The 16,318-nt window shown below is 43.4% G+C and overlaps 1 protein-coding gene across 1 annotated transcript in view; it reads left to right on the top strand.

Annotated features, from left to right (window-relative positions):
* Positions 1-16,318, top strand: part of LOC147105336 (peptidyl-prolyl cis-trans isomerase FKBP5-like) — a 395,766-nt gene that overhangs the window by 222,111 nt on the left and 157,337 nt on the right. The window contains exon 2 of the mRNA XM_086011608.1: positions 15,713-15,857. Coding sequence (XP_085867734.1) covers positions 15,713-15,857 — 145 coding nt within the window. The remainder of the gene's footprint in view (positions 1-15,712; positions 15,858-16,318) is intronic.

The raw sequence follows: 16,318 nt of genomic DNA, 5'->3' as shown, positions 1-16,318 counted from the left end.
TCTCTGGGGTGTGAAGTACAAAGTGTGACATTGTTCTCCGTTGTGTGAAGTACACAGTGTGACATTGTTCTCTGTTGTGTTAAGTACACAATGTGACATTGTTCTCTGGTGTGTGAAGTACACAGTGTGACATTGTTCTCTGGTGTGTGAAGTACACAGTGTGACATTGTTCTCCAGTGTGTGAAGTACACAGTGTGACATTGTTCTCTGGTATGTGAAGTACACAGTGTGACATTGTTCTCTGGATTGTGAGGTACACAGTGTGACATAGTTCCCTGGTGTGTGAAGTACACAGTGTGACATTGTTCTCTTGTGTGTGAAGTACACAGTGTGACATTGTTCTCTGGATTGTGAAGTACACAGTGAGACATTGTTCTCTGGTGTGTGAAGTACACAGTGTGACATTGTGCTCTGGTGTGTGAAGTACACAGTGTGACATTTTTCTCTGGTGTGTGAAGTACACAGTGTGACATTGTTCTCTGGTGTGTGATGTACACAGTGTGACATTGTTCTCTGGCGTGTGAAGTACACAGTGTGACATTGTTCTCTAGTGTGTGAAGTACGCATTGTGACATTGTTCTCCAGTGTGTGAAGTACAAAGTGTGACATTGTTCTCCAGTGTGTGAACTACACAGTGTGACATTGTTCTCTGGTGTGTGAAGTACACAGTGTGACATTGTTCTCTGGTGTGTTATGTACACAGTGTGAAATTGTTCTCTGGTGTGTGAAGTACACAGTGTGACATTGCTCTCCAGTGTGTGAAGTACACAGTGTAACATTGTTTTCCAGTGTGTGAAGTACACAGTGTGACATTGTTCTCTGGTGTGCTAAGTATACAGTGTGACATTGTTCTCTGGTGTGTGAAGGACACAGTGTGACATTGTTCTCTGGTGTTTGATGTAGGCAGTGTGACATTGTTCACCAGTGTGTGAAGTACACAGTGTGACATTGTTCTCTGGTGTGTGAAGTACAAAGTGTGACATTGTTCTCTGGTGTGTGAAGTACACAGTGTGACATTGTTCTCTGGTGTGTGAAGTACACAGTGTGACATTGTTCTCTGGTGTGTGAAGTACACAGTGTGACATTGTTCTCTGGTGTGTGAAGTACACAGTGTGACATTGTTCTCTGGTGTGTGAAGTACACAGTGTGACATTGTTCTCTGGTGTGTGAAGTACACAGTGTGACATTGTTCTCCAGTCTGTGAAGTACACAGTGTGTCATTGTTCTCTGGTGTGTGAAGTAAAATGTGTGACATTGTTCTCTGGTGTGTGAGGAACACAGTGTGACATTGTTCTCTGTTGTGCGAAGTACACAGTGTGACATTGTTCTCTGGTGATTTAAGTACACAGTGTGAAATTGTTCTCTGGTGTGTGAAGTACACAGTGTGAGATTGCTCTCCAGTGTGTGAAGTACACAGTGTGACCTTGTTTTCCAGTGTGTGAAGTACACAGTGTGACATTGTTCTCTGGTGTGTGAAGGACACAGTGTGACATTGTTCTTTGGTGTTTGATGTAGGCAGTGTGACATTGTTCACCAGTGTGTGAAGTACACAGTGTGACATTGTTCTCTGGTGTGTGAAGTACACAGTGTGACATTGTTCTCTGTTGTGTGAAGTACACAGTGTGACATTGTTCTCTGGTGTGTGAAGTACACAGTGTGACATTGTTCTCTGGTGTGTGAAGTACACAATGTGACATTGTTCTCTGGTGTGTGAAGTACACAGTGTGACATTGTTCTCTGGTGTGTGAAGTACACAGTGTGACATTGTTCTCTGGTGTGTGAAGTATACAGTGTGACATTGTTCTCTGGTGTGTGAAGTACACAGTGTGACATTGTTCTCTGTTGTGTGAAGTACACAGTGTGACATTGTTCTCTGGTGTGTGAAGTACACAGTGTGACATTGTTCTCTGGTGTGTGAAGTACACAATGTGACATTGTTCTCTGGTGTGTTATGTACACAGTGTGAAATTGTTCTCTGGTGTGTGAAGTACACAGTGTGACATTGCTCTCCAGTGTGTGAAGTACACAGTGTGACATTGTTTTCCAGTGTGTGAAGTACACAGTGTGACATTGTTCTCTGGTGTGCTAAGTATACAGTGTGACATTGTTCTCTGGTGTGTGAAGGACACAGTGTGACATTGTTCTCTGGTGTTTGATGTAGGCAGTGTGACATTGTTCACCAGTGTGTGAAGTACACAGTGTGACATTGTTCTCTGGTGTGTGAAGTACAAAGTGTGACATTGTTCTCTGGTGTGTGAAGTACACAGTGTGACATTGTTCTCTGGTGTGTGAAGTACACAGTGTGACATTGTTCTCTGGTGTGTGAAGTACACAGTGTGACATTGTTCTCTGGTGTGTGAAGTACACAGTGTGACATTGTTCTCTGGTGTGTGAAGTACACAGTGTGACATTGTTCTCTGGTGTGTGAAGTACACAGTGTGACATTGTTCTCCAGTCTGTGAAGTACACAGTGTGTCATTGTTCTCTGGTGTGTGAAGTGAAATGTGTGACATTGTTCTCTGGTGTGTGAAGAACACAGTGTGACATTGTTCTCTGTTGTGCGAAGTACACAGTGTGACATTGTTCTCTGGTGATTTAAGTACACAGTGTGAAATTGTTCTCTGGTGTGTGAAGTACACAGTGTGAGATTGCTCTCCAGTGTGTGAAGTACACAGTGTGACATTGTTTTCCAGTGTGTGAAGTACACAGTGTGACATTGTTCTCTGGTGTGTGAAGGACACAGTGTGACATTGTTCTCTGGTGTTTGATGTAGGCAGTGTGACATTGTTCACCAGTGTGTGAAGTACACAGTGTGACATTGTTCTCTGGTGTGTGAAGTACACAGTGTGACATTGTTCTCTGTTGTGTGAAGTACACAGTGTGACATTGTTCTCTGGTGTGTGAAGTACACAGTGTGACATTGTTCTCTGGTGTGTGAAGTACACAATGTGACATTGTTCTCTGGTGTGTGAAGTACACAGTGTGACATTGTTCTCTGGTGTGTGAAGTACACAGTGTGACATTGTTCTCTGGTGTGTGAAGTATACAGTGTGACATTGTTCTCTGGTGTGTGAAGTACACAGTGTGACATTGTTCTCTGTTGTGTGAAGTACACAGTGTGACATTGTTCTCTGGTGTGTGAAGTACACAGTGTGACATTGTTCTCTGGTGTGTGAAGTACACAATGTGACATTGTTCTCTGGTGTGTGAAGTACACAGTGTGACATTGTTCTCTGGTGTGTGAAGTACACAGTGTCACATTGTTCTCTGGTGTGTGAAGTATACAGTGTGACATTGTTCTCTGGTGTGTGAAGTACACAGTGTGACATTGTTCTCTGGTGTGTGAAGTACACAATGTGACATTGTTCTCTGGTGTGTGAAGTACACAGTGTGACATTGTTCTCTGGTGTGTGAAGTACACAGTGTGACATTGTTCTCTGGTGTGTGAAGTATACAGTGTGACATTGTTCTCTGGTGTGTGAAGTATACAGTGTGACATTGTTCTCTGGTGTGTGAAGTACACAGTGTGACATTGTTCTCTGGTGTGTGAAGTACACAGTGTGACATTGTTCTCTGGTGTGTGAAGTATACAGTGTGACATTGTTCTCTGGTGTGTGAAGTACACAGTGTGACATTGTTCTCTGGTGTGTGAAGTACACAGTATGACATTGTTCTCCAGTGTGTGAAGTACACAGTGTGACATTGTTCTCTGGTGTGTGAAGTACGCAGTGTGACATTGTTCTCTGGTGTGTGAAGTACACAGTATGACATTGTTCTCCAGTGTGTGAAGTACACAGTATGACATTGTTCTCCAGTGTGTGAAGTACACAGTGTGACATTGTTCTCTCATGCATGAAGTACACAGTGTGACATTGTTCTCTGGTGTGGAAGTACACAGTATGACATTGTTCTCCAGTGTGTGAAGTACACAGTGTGACATTGTTCTCTGGTGAGTGATGTACACACTGTGACATTGTTCTCTGGTGTGTGAAGTAAAAAGTGTGACTTTGTTCTCCGGTGTGTGATGTACACAGTGTGACATTGTTCTCTGGTGTGTGAAGTACACAGTGTGACATTGTTCTCCAGTGTGTGAAGTACACAGTGTGACATTGTTCTCTGGTGTGTGAAGTACACAGTGTGACATTGTTCTCTGGTGTTTTAAGTACACAGTGTGAAATTGTTCTCTGGTGTGTGAAGTACACAGTGTGACATTGCTCTCCAGTGTGTGAAGTACACAGTGTGACATTGCTTTCCAGTGTGTGAAGTACACAGTGTGACATTGTTCTCTGGTGTGTGAAGGACACAGTGTGACATTGTTCTCTGGTGTTTGATGTAGGCAGTGTGACATTGTTCACCAGTGTGTGAAGTACACAGTGTGACATTGTTCTCTGGTGTGTGAAGTACACAGTGTGACATTGTTCTCTGGTGTGTGAAGTACACAGTGTGACATTGTTCTCTGGTGTGTGAAGTACACAGTGTGACATTGTTCTCTGGTGTGTGAAGTACACAGTGTGACATTGTTCTCTGGTGTGTTAAGTACACAGTGTGACATTGTTCTCCAGACTGTGAAGTACACAGTATGACATTGTTCTCCAGTGTGTGAAGTACAGAGTGTGACATTGTTCTCTGGTGTGTGAAGTACACAGTGTGACATTGTTCTCTGGTGTGTGAAGTACACAGTGTGACATTGTTCTCTCATGCGTGAAGTACACAGTGTGACATTGTTCTCTGGTGAGTGAAGTACACAGTGTGGCATTGTTCTTGGTGTGTGAAGTACACAGTGTGACATTGTTCTCCGGTGTGTGAAGTACACAGTGTGACCTTGCTCTCTGGTGTGTGAAGTACACAGTGTGACATTGTTCTCCAGTGTGTGAAGTAGACAGTGTGACATTGTTCTCTGGTGTGTGAAGTAAAATGTGTGACATTGTTCTCTGGTGTGTGAAGTACACAGTGTGACTTTGTTCTCTGGTGTGTGAAGTACACAGTGTGACATTGTTCTCTTGTGTGTGATGTACACAGTGTGACATTGTTCTCTTGTGTGTGAAGTACACAGTGTGACCTTGCTCTCTGGTGTGTGAAGTACAAAGTGTGACATTGTTCTCCAGTGTGTGAAGTACACAGTGACATTGTTCTCCAGTGTGTGAAGTACACAGTGTGACATTGCTCTCCAGTGTGTGAAGTACACAGTATGGCATTGTTCTCTGGTGTGTGAAGTACACAGTGTGATATTTTTCTCTAGTGTGTGAAGTACGCAATGTGGCATTGTTCCCTGGTGTGTGAAGTACACCGTGTGACCTTGTTCTCTGCTGTGTGATGTACACAGTGTGACATTGTTCTATGGTGTGTGAAGTACACAGTGTGACATTGTTCTCTGGTGTGTGAAGTACACAGTGTGACATTGGTCTCCAGTGTGTGAAGTACACAGTGTGACATTTTTCTCCAGTGTGTGATGTACACAGTGTGTCATTGTTCTCTGCTGTATGATGTACACAGTGTGACATTGTTCTCTGGTGTGTGAAGTACACAGTGTGACATTGTTCTCCAGTGTGTGAAGTACATAGTGTGACATTGTTCTCCAGTGTGTGAAGTACACAGTGTGATATTGTTCTCTGCTGTGTGAAGTACACAGTGTGACATTGTTCTCTGGTGTGTGAAGTACACAGTGTGACATTGTTCTCTGGTGTGTGAAGTACACAGTGTGACATTGTTCTCTGGTGTATGAAGTATACAGTGTGACATTGTTCTCCAGTGTGTGAAGTACACAGTGTGACATTGTTTTCTGCTGTGTGAAGTACATAGTGTGACATTGTTCTCTGGTGTGTGAAGTACATAGTGTGACATTGTTCTCTGGTGTGTGAAGTACACAGTGTAACATTGTTCTCCATAGTGTGAAGTACGCAGTGTGACATTGTTCTCTGGTGTGTGAAGTATCAAGTGTGACATTGTTCTTTGGTGTGTGAAGTGCACCGTGTGACATTGTTCTCCGGTGTGTGAAGTACACAGTGTGACCTTGTTCTCTGGTGTGTGAAGTACACAGTGTCACATTGTTCTCTGGTGTGTGAAGTACACAGTGTGACATTGTTCTCCGTTGTGTGAAGTACACAGTGTAATATTGTTCGCAAGTATGTGAAGTACTCAGTGTGACATTGTTCTCTGACTGTGAAGTACACAGTGTGACATTGTTCTCTGTTGTGTTAAGTACACAGTGTGACATTGTTCTCTGGTGTGTGAAGTACACAGTGTGACATTGTTCTCTGGTGTGTGAAGTACACAGTGTGACATTGTTCTCTGGTGTGTGAAGTACACAGTGTGACATTGTTCTCTGGTGCATGACGTACACAGTGTGACATTGTTCTCCAGTGTGTGAAGTACACAGTGTGACATTGTTCTCCAGTCTGTGAAGTACACAGTATGACATTGTTCTCCAGTGTGTGAAGTACAGAGTGTGACATTGTTCTCCAGTCTGTGAAGTACACAGTGTGACATTGTTCTCTCATGCGTGAAGTACACAGTGTGACATTGTTCTCTGGTGAGTGATGTACACAGTGTGACATTGTTCTCTGGTGTGTGAAGTAAAATGTGTGACATTGTTCTCTGGTGTGTGAAGTACGCAGTGTGACCTTGTTCTCTGGTGTGTGAAGTACACAGTGAGACATTGTTCTCTTGTGTGTGATGTACACAGTGTGACATTGTTCTCTTGTGTGTGAAGTACACAGTGTGACATTGTTCTCCAGTGTGTGAAGTACACAGTGTGACATTGTTCTCTGGTGTGTGAAGTACAAAGTGTGACATTGTTCTCCAGTGTGTGAAGTACACAGTGTGACATTGTTCTCCAGTGTGTGAAGTACAGAGTGTGACATTGTTCTCCAGTCTGTGAAGTACACAGTGTGACATTGTTCTCTCATGCGTGAAGTACAGAGTGTGACATTGTTCTCTGGTGTGTGAAGTACACAGTGTGACATTGTTCTCTGGTGTGTGAAGTACACAGTGTGACATTGTTCTCTCATGCGTGAAGTGCACAGTGTGACATTGTTCTCTGGTGAGTGAAGTACACAGTGTGGCATTGTTCTTGGTGTGTGAAGTACACAGTGTGACATTGTTCTCCGGTGTGTGAAGTACACAGTGTGACCTTGCTCTCTGGTGTGTGAAGTACACAGTGTGACATTGTTCTCCAGTGTGTGAAGTAGACAGTGTGACATTGTTCTCTTGTGTGTGATGTACACAGTGTGACATTGTTCTCTTGTGTGTGAAGTACACAGTGTGACCTTGCTCTCTGGTGTGTGAAGTACAAAGTGTGACATTGTTCTCCAGTGTGTGAAGTACACAGTGTGACATTGTTCTCCAGTGTGTGAAGTACACAGTGTGACATTGCTCTACAGTGTGTGAAGTACACAGTATGACATTGTTCTCTGGTGTGTGAAGTACACAGTGTGATATTTTTCTCTAGTGTGTGAAGTACGCAATGTGGCATTGTTCCCTGGTGTGTGAAGCACACAGTGTGACCTTGTTCTCTGCTGTGTGATGTACACAGTGTGACATTGTTCTATGGTGTGTGAAGTACACAGTGTGACATTGTTCTCTGGTGTGTGAAGTATACAGTGTGACATTGGTCTCCAGTGTGTGAAGTACACAGTGTGACATTTTTCTCCAGTGTGTGATGTACACAGTGTGTCATTGTTCTCTGCTGTATGATGTACACAGTGTGACATTGTTCTCTGGTGTGTGAAGTACACAGTGTGACATTGTTCTCCAGTGTGTGAAGTTCATAGTGTGACATTGTTCTCCAGTGTGTGAAGTACACAGTGTGACATTGTTCTCTGCGGTGTAAAGTACACAGTGTGACATTGTTCTCTGGTGTGTGAAGTACACAGTGTGACATTGTTCTCTGGTGTGTGAAGTACACAGTGTGACATTGTTCTCTGGTGTATGAAGTACACAGTGTGACATTGTTCTCCAGTGTGTGAAGTACACAGTGTGACATTGTTTTCTGCTGTGTGAAGTACATAGTGTGACATTGTTCTCTGGTGTGTGAAGTACATAGTGTGACATTGTTCTCTGGTGTGTGAAGTACACAGTGTAACATTGTTCTCCATAGTGTGAAGTACGCAGTGTGACATTGTTCTCTGGTGTGTGAAGTACACAGTGTAACATTGTTCTCCATAGTGTGAAGTACACAGTGTGACATTGTTCTCTGGTGTGTGAAGTATCAAGTGTGACATTGTTCTCTGGTGTGTGAAGTACACCGTGTGACATTGTTCTCCGGTGTGTGAAGTACACAGTGTGACCTTGTTCTCTGGTGTGTGAAGTACAGTGTGTAACATTGTTCTCTGGGGTGTGAAGTACAAAGTGTGACATTGTTCTCTGGTGTGTGAAGTACACAGTGTCACATTGTTCTCTGGTGTGTGAAGTACACAGTGTGACATTGTTCTCCGTTGTGTGAAGTACACAGTGTAATATTGTTCGCAAGTATGTGAAGTACTCAGTGTGACATTGTTCTCTGACTGTGAAGTACACAGTGTGACATTGTTCTCTGTTGTGTTAAGTACACAGTGTGACATTGTTCTCTGGTGTGTGAAGTACACAGTGTGACATTGTTCTCTGGTGTGTGAAGTACACAGTGTGACATTGTTCTCTGGTGTGTGAAGTACACAGTGTGACATTGTTCTCTGGTGCATGACGTACACAGTGTGACATTGTTCTCCAGTGTGTGAAGTACACAGTGTGACATTGTTCTCCAGTCTGTGAAGTACACAGTATGACATTGTTCTCCAGTGTGTGAAGTACAGAGTGTGACATTGTTCTCCAGTCTGTGAAGTACACAGTGTGACATTGTTCTCTCATGCGTGAAGTACACAGTGTGACATTGTTCTCTGGTGAGTGATGTACACAGTGTGACATTGTTCTCTGGTGTGTGAAGTAAAATGTGTGACATTGTTCTCTGGTGTGTGAAGTACACAGTGTGACCTTGTTCTCTGGTGTGTGAAGTACACAGTGTGACATTGTTCTCTTGTGTGTGATGTACACAGTGTGACATTGTTCTCTTGTGTGTGAAGTACACAGTGTGACATTGTTCTCCAGTGTGTGAAGTACACAGTGTGACATTGTTCTCTGGTGTGTGAAGTACAAAGTGTGACATTGTTCTCCAGTGTGTGAAGTACACAGTGTGACATTGTTCTCCAGTGTGTGAAGTACACAGTGTGACATTGCTCTCCAGTGTGTGAAGTACACAGTATGGCATTGTTCTCTGGTGTGTGAAGTACACAGTGTGATATTTTTCTCTAGTGTGTGAAGTACGCAATGTGGCATTGTTCCCTGGTGTGTGAAGTACACAGTGTGACATTGTTCTCTGGTGTGTGAAGTACACCATGTGACCTTGTTCTCTGCTGTGTGATGTACACAGTGTGACATTGTTCTATGGTGTGTGAAGTACACAGTGTGACATTGGTCTCCAGTGTGTGAAGTACACAGTGTGACATTTTTCTCCAGTGTGTGAAGTACACAGTATGTCATTGTTCTCTGCTGTATGATGTACACAGTGTGACATTGTTCTCTGGTGTGTGAAGTACACAGTGTGACATTGTTCTCCAGTGTGTGAAGTACATAGTGTGACATTGTTCTCCAGTGTGTGAAGTACACAGTGTGATATTGTTCTCTGCTGTGTGAAGTAAATAGTGTGACATTGTTCTCTGGTGTGTGAAGTACACAGTGTGACATTGTTCTCTGGTGTGTGAAGTATCAAGTGTGACATTGTTCTCCGGTGGGTGAAGTACACAGTGTGACCTTGTTCTCTGGTTTGTGAAGTACAGTGTGTAACATTGTTCTCTGGGGTGTGAAGTACAAAGTGTGACATTGTTCTCTGGTGTGTGAAGTACACAGTGTGACATTGTTCTCCGTTGTGTGAAGTACACAGTGTAATATTGTTCGCAAGTATGTGAAGTACTCAGTGTAACATTGTTCTCTGACTGTGAAGTACACCATGTGACATTGTTCTCTGGTGTGTGAAGTACACAGTGTGACATTGTTCTCTGGTGTGTGAAGTACAGTGTGTAACATTGTTCTCTGGGGTGTTAAGTACACAGTGTGACATTGTTCTCTGGTGTGTGAAGTACACAGTGTGACATTGTTCTCTGGTGTGTGAAGTACACAGTGTGACATTGTTCTCTGGTGTGTGAAGTACACAGTGTGACATTGTTCTCTGGTGCATGATGTACACAGTGTGACATTGTTCTCCAGTGTGTGAAGTACACAGTGTGACATTGTTCTCTGGTGTGTGAAGTACACAGTGTGACATTGTTCTCTGGTGTGTGAAGTACACAGTGTGACATTGTTCTCCAGTGTGTGAAGTACACAGTGTGACATTGTTCTCTGGTATGTGAAGTACACAGTGTGACATTGTTCTCTGGATTGTGAAGTACACAGTGTGACATCGTTTCCTGGTATGTGAAGTACACAGTGTGAAATTGTTCTCTTGTGTGTGAAGTACACAGTGTGACATTGTTCTCTGGATTGTGAAGTACACAGTGTGACATTGTTCTCCAGTGTATGAAGTACACAGTGTGACATTTTTCTCTGGTTTGTGAAGTACACAGTGTGACATTGTTCTCTGGTGTGTGATGTACACAGTGTGACATTGTTCTCTGGCGTGTGAAGTACACAGTGTGACATTGTTCTCCGGTGTGTGAACTACACAGTGTGACATTTTTCTCCGGTGTGTGAAGTACACTGTGTAACATTGTTCTCTGGTGTTTGAAGCACACAGTGTGACATTGTTCTCCAGAGTGTGAAGTACACAGTGTGACTTGTTCTCTGGTGTGCGAAGTACACAGTGTGACATTGTTCTCCGGTGTGTGAAGTACACAGTGTGACATTGTTCTGCAGTGTGTGAAGAACACTGTGTGACATTGTTCTCTAGTGTGTGAAGTACGCATTATGTCATTGTTCTCCAGTGTGTGAAGTACACAGTGTGACATTGTTCTCCAGTGTGTGAACTACACAGTGTGACATTGTTCTCTAGTGTGTGAAGTACACAGTGTGACATTGTTCTCTGCTGTGTTAAGTACACAGTGTGAAATTGTTCTCTGGTGTGTGAAGTACACAGTGTGACATTGCTCTCCAGTGTGTGAAGTACACAGTGTGACATTGTTTTCCAGTGTGTGAAGTACACAGTGTGACATTGTTCTCTGGTGTGTGAAGTACACAGTGTGACATTGTTCTCTGGTGTGCTATGTACACAGTGTGACATTGTTCTCTGGTGTGTGAAGTACACAGTGTGACATTGTTCTCTGGTGTGTGAAGTACACAGTGTGACATTGTTCTCTGGTGCATGACGTACACAGTGTGACATTGTTCTCCAGTGTGTGAAGTACACAGTGTGACATTGTTCTCTGGTGTGTGAAGTACACAGTGTGACATTGTTCTCTGGTGTGTGAAGTACACAGTGTGACATTGTTCTCCAGTGTGTGAAGTACACAGTGTGACATTGTTCTCTGGTATGTGAAGTACACAGTGTGACATTGTTCTCTGGATTGTGAAGTACACAGTGTGACATAGTTCCCTGGTATGTGAAGTACACAGTGTGACATTGTTCTCTTGTGTGTGAAGTACACAGTGTGACATTGTTCTCTGGTGTGTGATGTACACAGTGTGACATTGTTCTCTGGCATGTGAAGTACACAGTGTGACATTGTTCTCCAGAGTGTGAAGTACACAGTGTGACTTGTTCTCTGGTGTGCGAAGTAGACAGTGTGACATTGTTCTCCGGTGTGTGAAGTACACAGTGTGACATTTTTCTCTGGTTTGTGAAGTACACATTGTGACATTGTTCTCTGGTGTGTGATGTACACAGTGTGACATTGTTCTCTGGCATGTGAAGTACACAGTGTGACATTGTTCTCCAGAGTGTGAAGTACACAGTGTGACTTGTTCTCTGGTGTGCGAAGTAGACAGTGTGACATTGTTCTCCGGTGTGTGAAGTACACAGTGTGACATTGTTCTGCAGTGTGTGAAGAACACCGTGTGACATTGTTCTCTAGTGTGTGAAGTACGCATTGTGACATTGTTCTCCAGTGTGTGAAGTACACAGTGTGACATTGTTCTCCAGTGTGTGAACTACACAGTGTGACATTGTTCTCTAGTGTGTGAAGTACACAGTGTGACATTGTTCTCTGGTGTGTTAAGTACACAGTGTGAAATTGTTCTCTGGTGTGTGAAGTACACAGTGTGACATTGCTCTCCAGTGTGTGAAGTACACAGTGTGACATTGTTTTCCAGTGTGTGAAGTACACAGTGTGACATTGTTCTCTGGTGTGTGAAGTACACAGTGTGACATTGTTCTCTGGTGTGCTAAGTACACAGTGTGACATTGTTCTCTGGTGTGTGAAGGACACAGTGTGACATTGTTCTCTGGTGTGTGAAGTACACAGTGTGACATTGTTCTCTGGTGCATGACGTACACAGTGTGACATTGTTCTCCAGTGTGTGAAGTACACAGTGTGACATTGTTCTCTGGTGTGTGAAGTACACAGTGTGACATTGTTCTCTGGTATGTGAAGTACACAGTGTGACATTGTTCTCTGGATTGTGAAGTACACAGTGTGACATAGTTCCCTGGTATGTGAAGTACACTGTGTGACATTGTTCTCTTGTGTGTGAAGTACACAGTGTGACATTGTTCCCTGGATTGTGAAGTACAAAGTGTGATATTGTTCTCCGGTGTGTGAAGTACACAGTGTGACATTTTTCTCCGGTGTGTGAAGTACACTGTGTAACATTGTTCTCTGGTGTTTGAAGCACACAGTGTGACATTGTTCTCCAGAGTGTGAAGTACACAGTGTGACTTGTTCTCTGGTGTGCGAAGTACACAGTGTGACATTGTTCTCCGGTGTGTGAAGTACGCATTGTGACATTGTTCTCCAGTGTGTGAAGTACACAGTGTGACATTGTTCTCCAGTGTGTGAACTACACAGTGTGACATTGTTCTCTGGTGTGTGAAGTACACAGTGTGACATTGTTCTCTGGTGTGTTAAGTACACAGTGTGAAATTGTTCTCTGGTGTGTGAAGTACACAGTGTGACATTGCTCTCCAGTGGGTGAAGTACACAATGTGACATTGTTTTCCAGTGTGTGAAGTACACAGTGTGACATTGTTCTCTGGTGTGTGAAGTACACAGTGTGACATTGTTCTCTGGTGTGCTAAGTACACAGTGTGACATTGTTCTCTGGTGTGTGAAGGACACAGTGTGACATTGTTCTCTGGTGTTTGATGTAGGCAGTGTGACATTGTTCACCAGTGTGTGAAGGACACAGTGTGACATTGTTCTCTGGTGTGTGAAGTACACAGTGTGACATTGTTCTCTGGTGTGTGAAGTACACAGTGTGACATTGTTCTCTGGTGTGTGAAGTACACAGTGTGACATTGTTCTCTGGTGTGTGAAGTACACAGTGTGACATTGTTCTCTGGTGTGTGAAGTACACAGTGTGACATTGTTCTCCAGTGTGTGAAGTACACAGTGTGACATTGTTCTCTGCTGTGTGATGTACACCGTGTGACATTGTTCTATGGTGTGTGAAGTACACAGTGTGACATTGTTCTCCGGTGTGTGAAGTACACAGTGTGGCATTGTTCTCTGGTGTATGAAGTACACAGTGTGACATTGTTCTCCAGTGTGTGAAGTGCACAGTGTGACATTGTTTTCTGCTGTGTGAAGTACATAGTGTGACATTGTTCTCTGGTGTGTGAAGTACACAGTGTGACATTGTTCTCTGGTGTGTGAAGTACACAGTGTAACATTGTTCTCCATAGTGTGAAGTACGCAGTGTGACACTGTTCTCTGGTGTGTGAAGTATCAAGTGTGACATTGATCTCTGGTGTGTGAAGTACACCGTGTGACATTGTTCTCCGGTGTGTGAAGTACACAGTGTGACCTTGTTCTCTGGTGTGTGAAGTACAGTGTGTAACATTGTTCTCTGGGGTGTGAAGTGCAAAGTGTGACATTGTTCTCTGGTGTGTGAAGTACACAGTGTGACATTGTTCTCTGGTGTGTGAAGTACACAGTGTGACATTGTTCTCCATTGTGTGAAGTACACAGTGTAATATTGTTTGCAAGTATGTGAAGTACTCAGTGTGACATTGTTCTCTGACTGTGATGTAAACAGTGTGACATTGTTCTCTGTTGTGTTAAGTACACAGTGTGACATTGTTCTCTGGTGTGTGAAGTACACAGTGTGACATTGTTCTCTGGTGTATGACGTACACAGTGTGAAATTGTTCTCCAGTGTGTGAAGTACACAGTGTGACATTGTTCTCTGGTGTGTGAAGTACACAGTGTGACATTGTTCTCTGGTGTGTGAAGTACACAGTGTGACATTGTTCTCCAGTGTGTGAAGTACACAGTGTGACATTGTTCTCTGGTATGTGAAGTACACAGTGTGACACTGTTCTCTGGATTGTGAAGTACACAGTGTGACATTGTTCTCCAGTGTGTGAAGTACACAGTGTGACACTGTTCTCTGGTGTGTGAAGTACACAGTGTGACATTGTTCTCTGGTGTGTGAAGTACACAGTGTGACATTGTTCTCTTGTGTGTGAAGTACACAGTGTGACATTGTTCTCTGGATTGTGAAGTGCACAGTGTGACGTTGTTCTATAGTGTATGAAGTACACAGTATGACATTTTTCTCTGGTGTGTGATGTACACAGTGTGACATTGTTCTCCAGTGTCTGAAGTACACAGTGTGACATTGTTCTCTGGTGTGTGAAGTACACATTGTGACATTGTTACTCTGGTGTGTGAAGTACACAGTGTGACATTGTTCTCCGGTGTGTGAAGTACACAGTGTGACATTGTTCTCTGGTGTGTGAAGTACACAGTGTGACATTGTTCTCTGGTGTGTGAAGTACACAGTGTGACATTGTCCTCCGGTGTGTGAAGTGCACAGTGTGACATTGTTCTCCAGTGTGTGAAGTACACAGTGTGACATTGTTCTCTGGTTTGTGAAGTACACAGTGTGACATTGTTCTCCAGTGTGTGAAGTACACAGTGTGACATTGTTCTCTGGTGTGTGAAGTACACATTGTGACGTTGTTCTCTGGTGTGTGAAGTACACAGTGTGACATTGTTCTCTGGTGTGTGAAGTACACAGTGTGGCATTGTTCTCAGATGTGTGAAGTACACAGTGTGGCATTCTTCTCCAGAGTGTGAAGTACACCGTGTGACATTGTTCTCTGGTGTGTGAAGTACACAGTGTGACATTGTTCTGCAGTGTGTGAAGAGACGGACACCAATTAGAATATGTACAATTTTGGGACACTGTTGAAGACTGTTACCTTGCTCAAAACAATATCTTTTGTGAGGGCTTTGAAAGGCTTGAATTCAGTAAGAATTAATATGTTTGAACCAGAAAATTCCACAGGGCAGGGCATAGTTAAATTTGCACTGGGATTAGTGATTACCCAGCTGCCCTTGCATCCCTTCAGTTTTTCCTCCCAGTACACAGTGTATAACTGTCCTTGCATCGACGTTGGATGATGCAAATGGAGCCCATGACCTTGGCAATTGAGACAGCGTGGAAGCAGAAGCAAGGAGAGGCTGCGAAATCAGAATAAAAGTTCAAGAGGAAGCAGAAACTTTGTTATGGGACCAACAGTTCTAATATTACAGGAGCTTTTTGCGCTTTATTTGCCATACTCTGACATTTTGTGCTGTTCTTGCAGGTTGTCAAGAAGGCAGGCATTGATGGTGAGACGCCCATGATCGGAGATAAAGTGTTTGTTCATTACACTGGGACCCTGTTGAATGGAAGAAAATTTGATTCAAGTCGAGATAGAAGCGAACAATTTGTTTTTGATCTAGGAAAAGGTAAGGACTTTCTATTAAACCTGTAGCCAGTGCTGACCAATACTGTAGAATCTAAATGGATGGCTAAAAAGTTGCTTTAATGCAGCAGTGATTAATATTTGTCTTGTGAAATCTAAATACTAGGGACAGAGGCTTGCATTTGCCAAATTACAGCCAGTGAACTGTAACTTGCAGCCTAATCCAGTCATAGCCAGCGAATCACCTGCATTGGCTTCTCTTCCCACTCCCACTTCCCACCTGTGAACTCCCCAAGGATCTATCCTTGCCTCCCACTTACTTCTCATCTGCATGCTGCCCCTCGGTGACCTCATCCAAAAACACATTGTCAGGTTCCACATGTATGTTGACAACACCCAGCTCTCCCTCACCACCATTGCTCTCGACCCCTTCACCATCTCTAATTTGTCATGCTGCTTGTCTGATATCCAGTACTGGATGAGCAGAAATTTCCTCCAATGAAT

The sequence above is a fragment of the Somniosus microcephalus genome, chromosome 18 (assembly GCF_052327205.1).
Source record: "Somniosus microcephalus isolate GS21.2 chromosome 18, FLI_Smic_1.0, whole genome shotgun sequence".
In the NCBI taxonomy this organism is placed as follows: Eukaryota; Metazoa; Chordata; class Chondrichthyes; order Squaliformes; family Somniosidae; genus Somniosus; species Somniosus microcephalus.
This window is presented reverse-complemented; position numbering and strand designations above follow the sequence as displayed.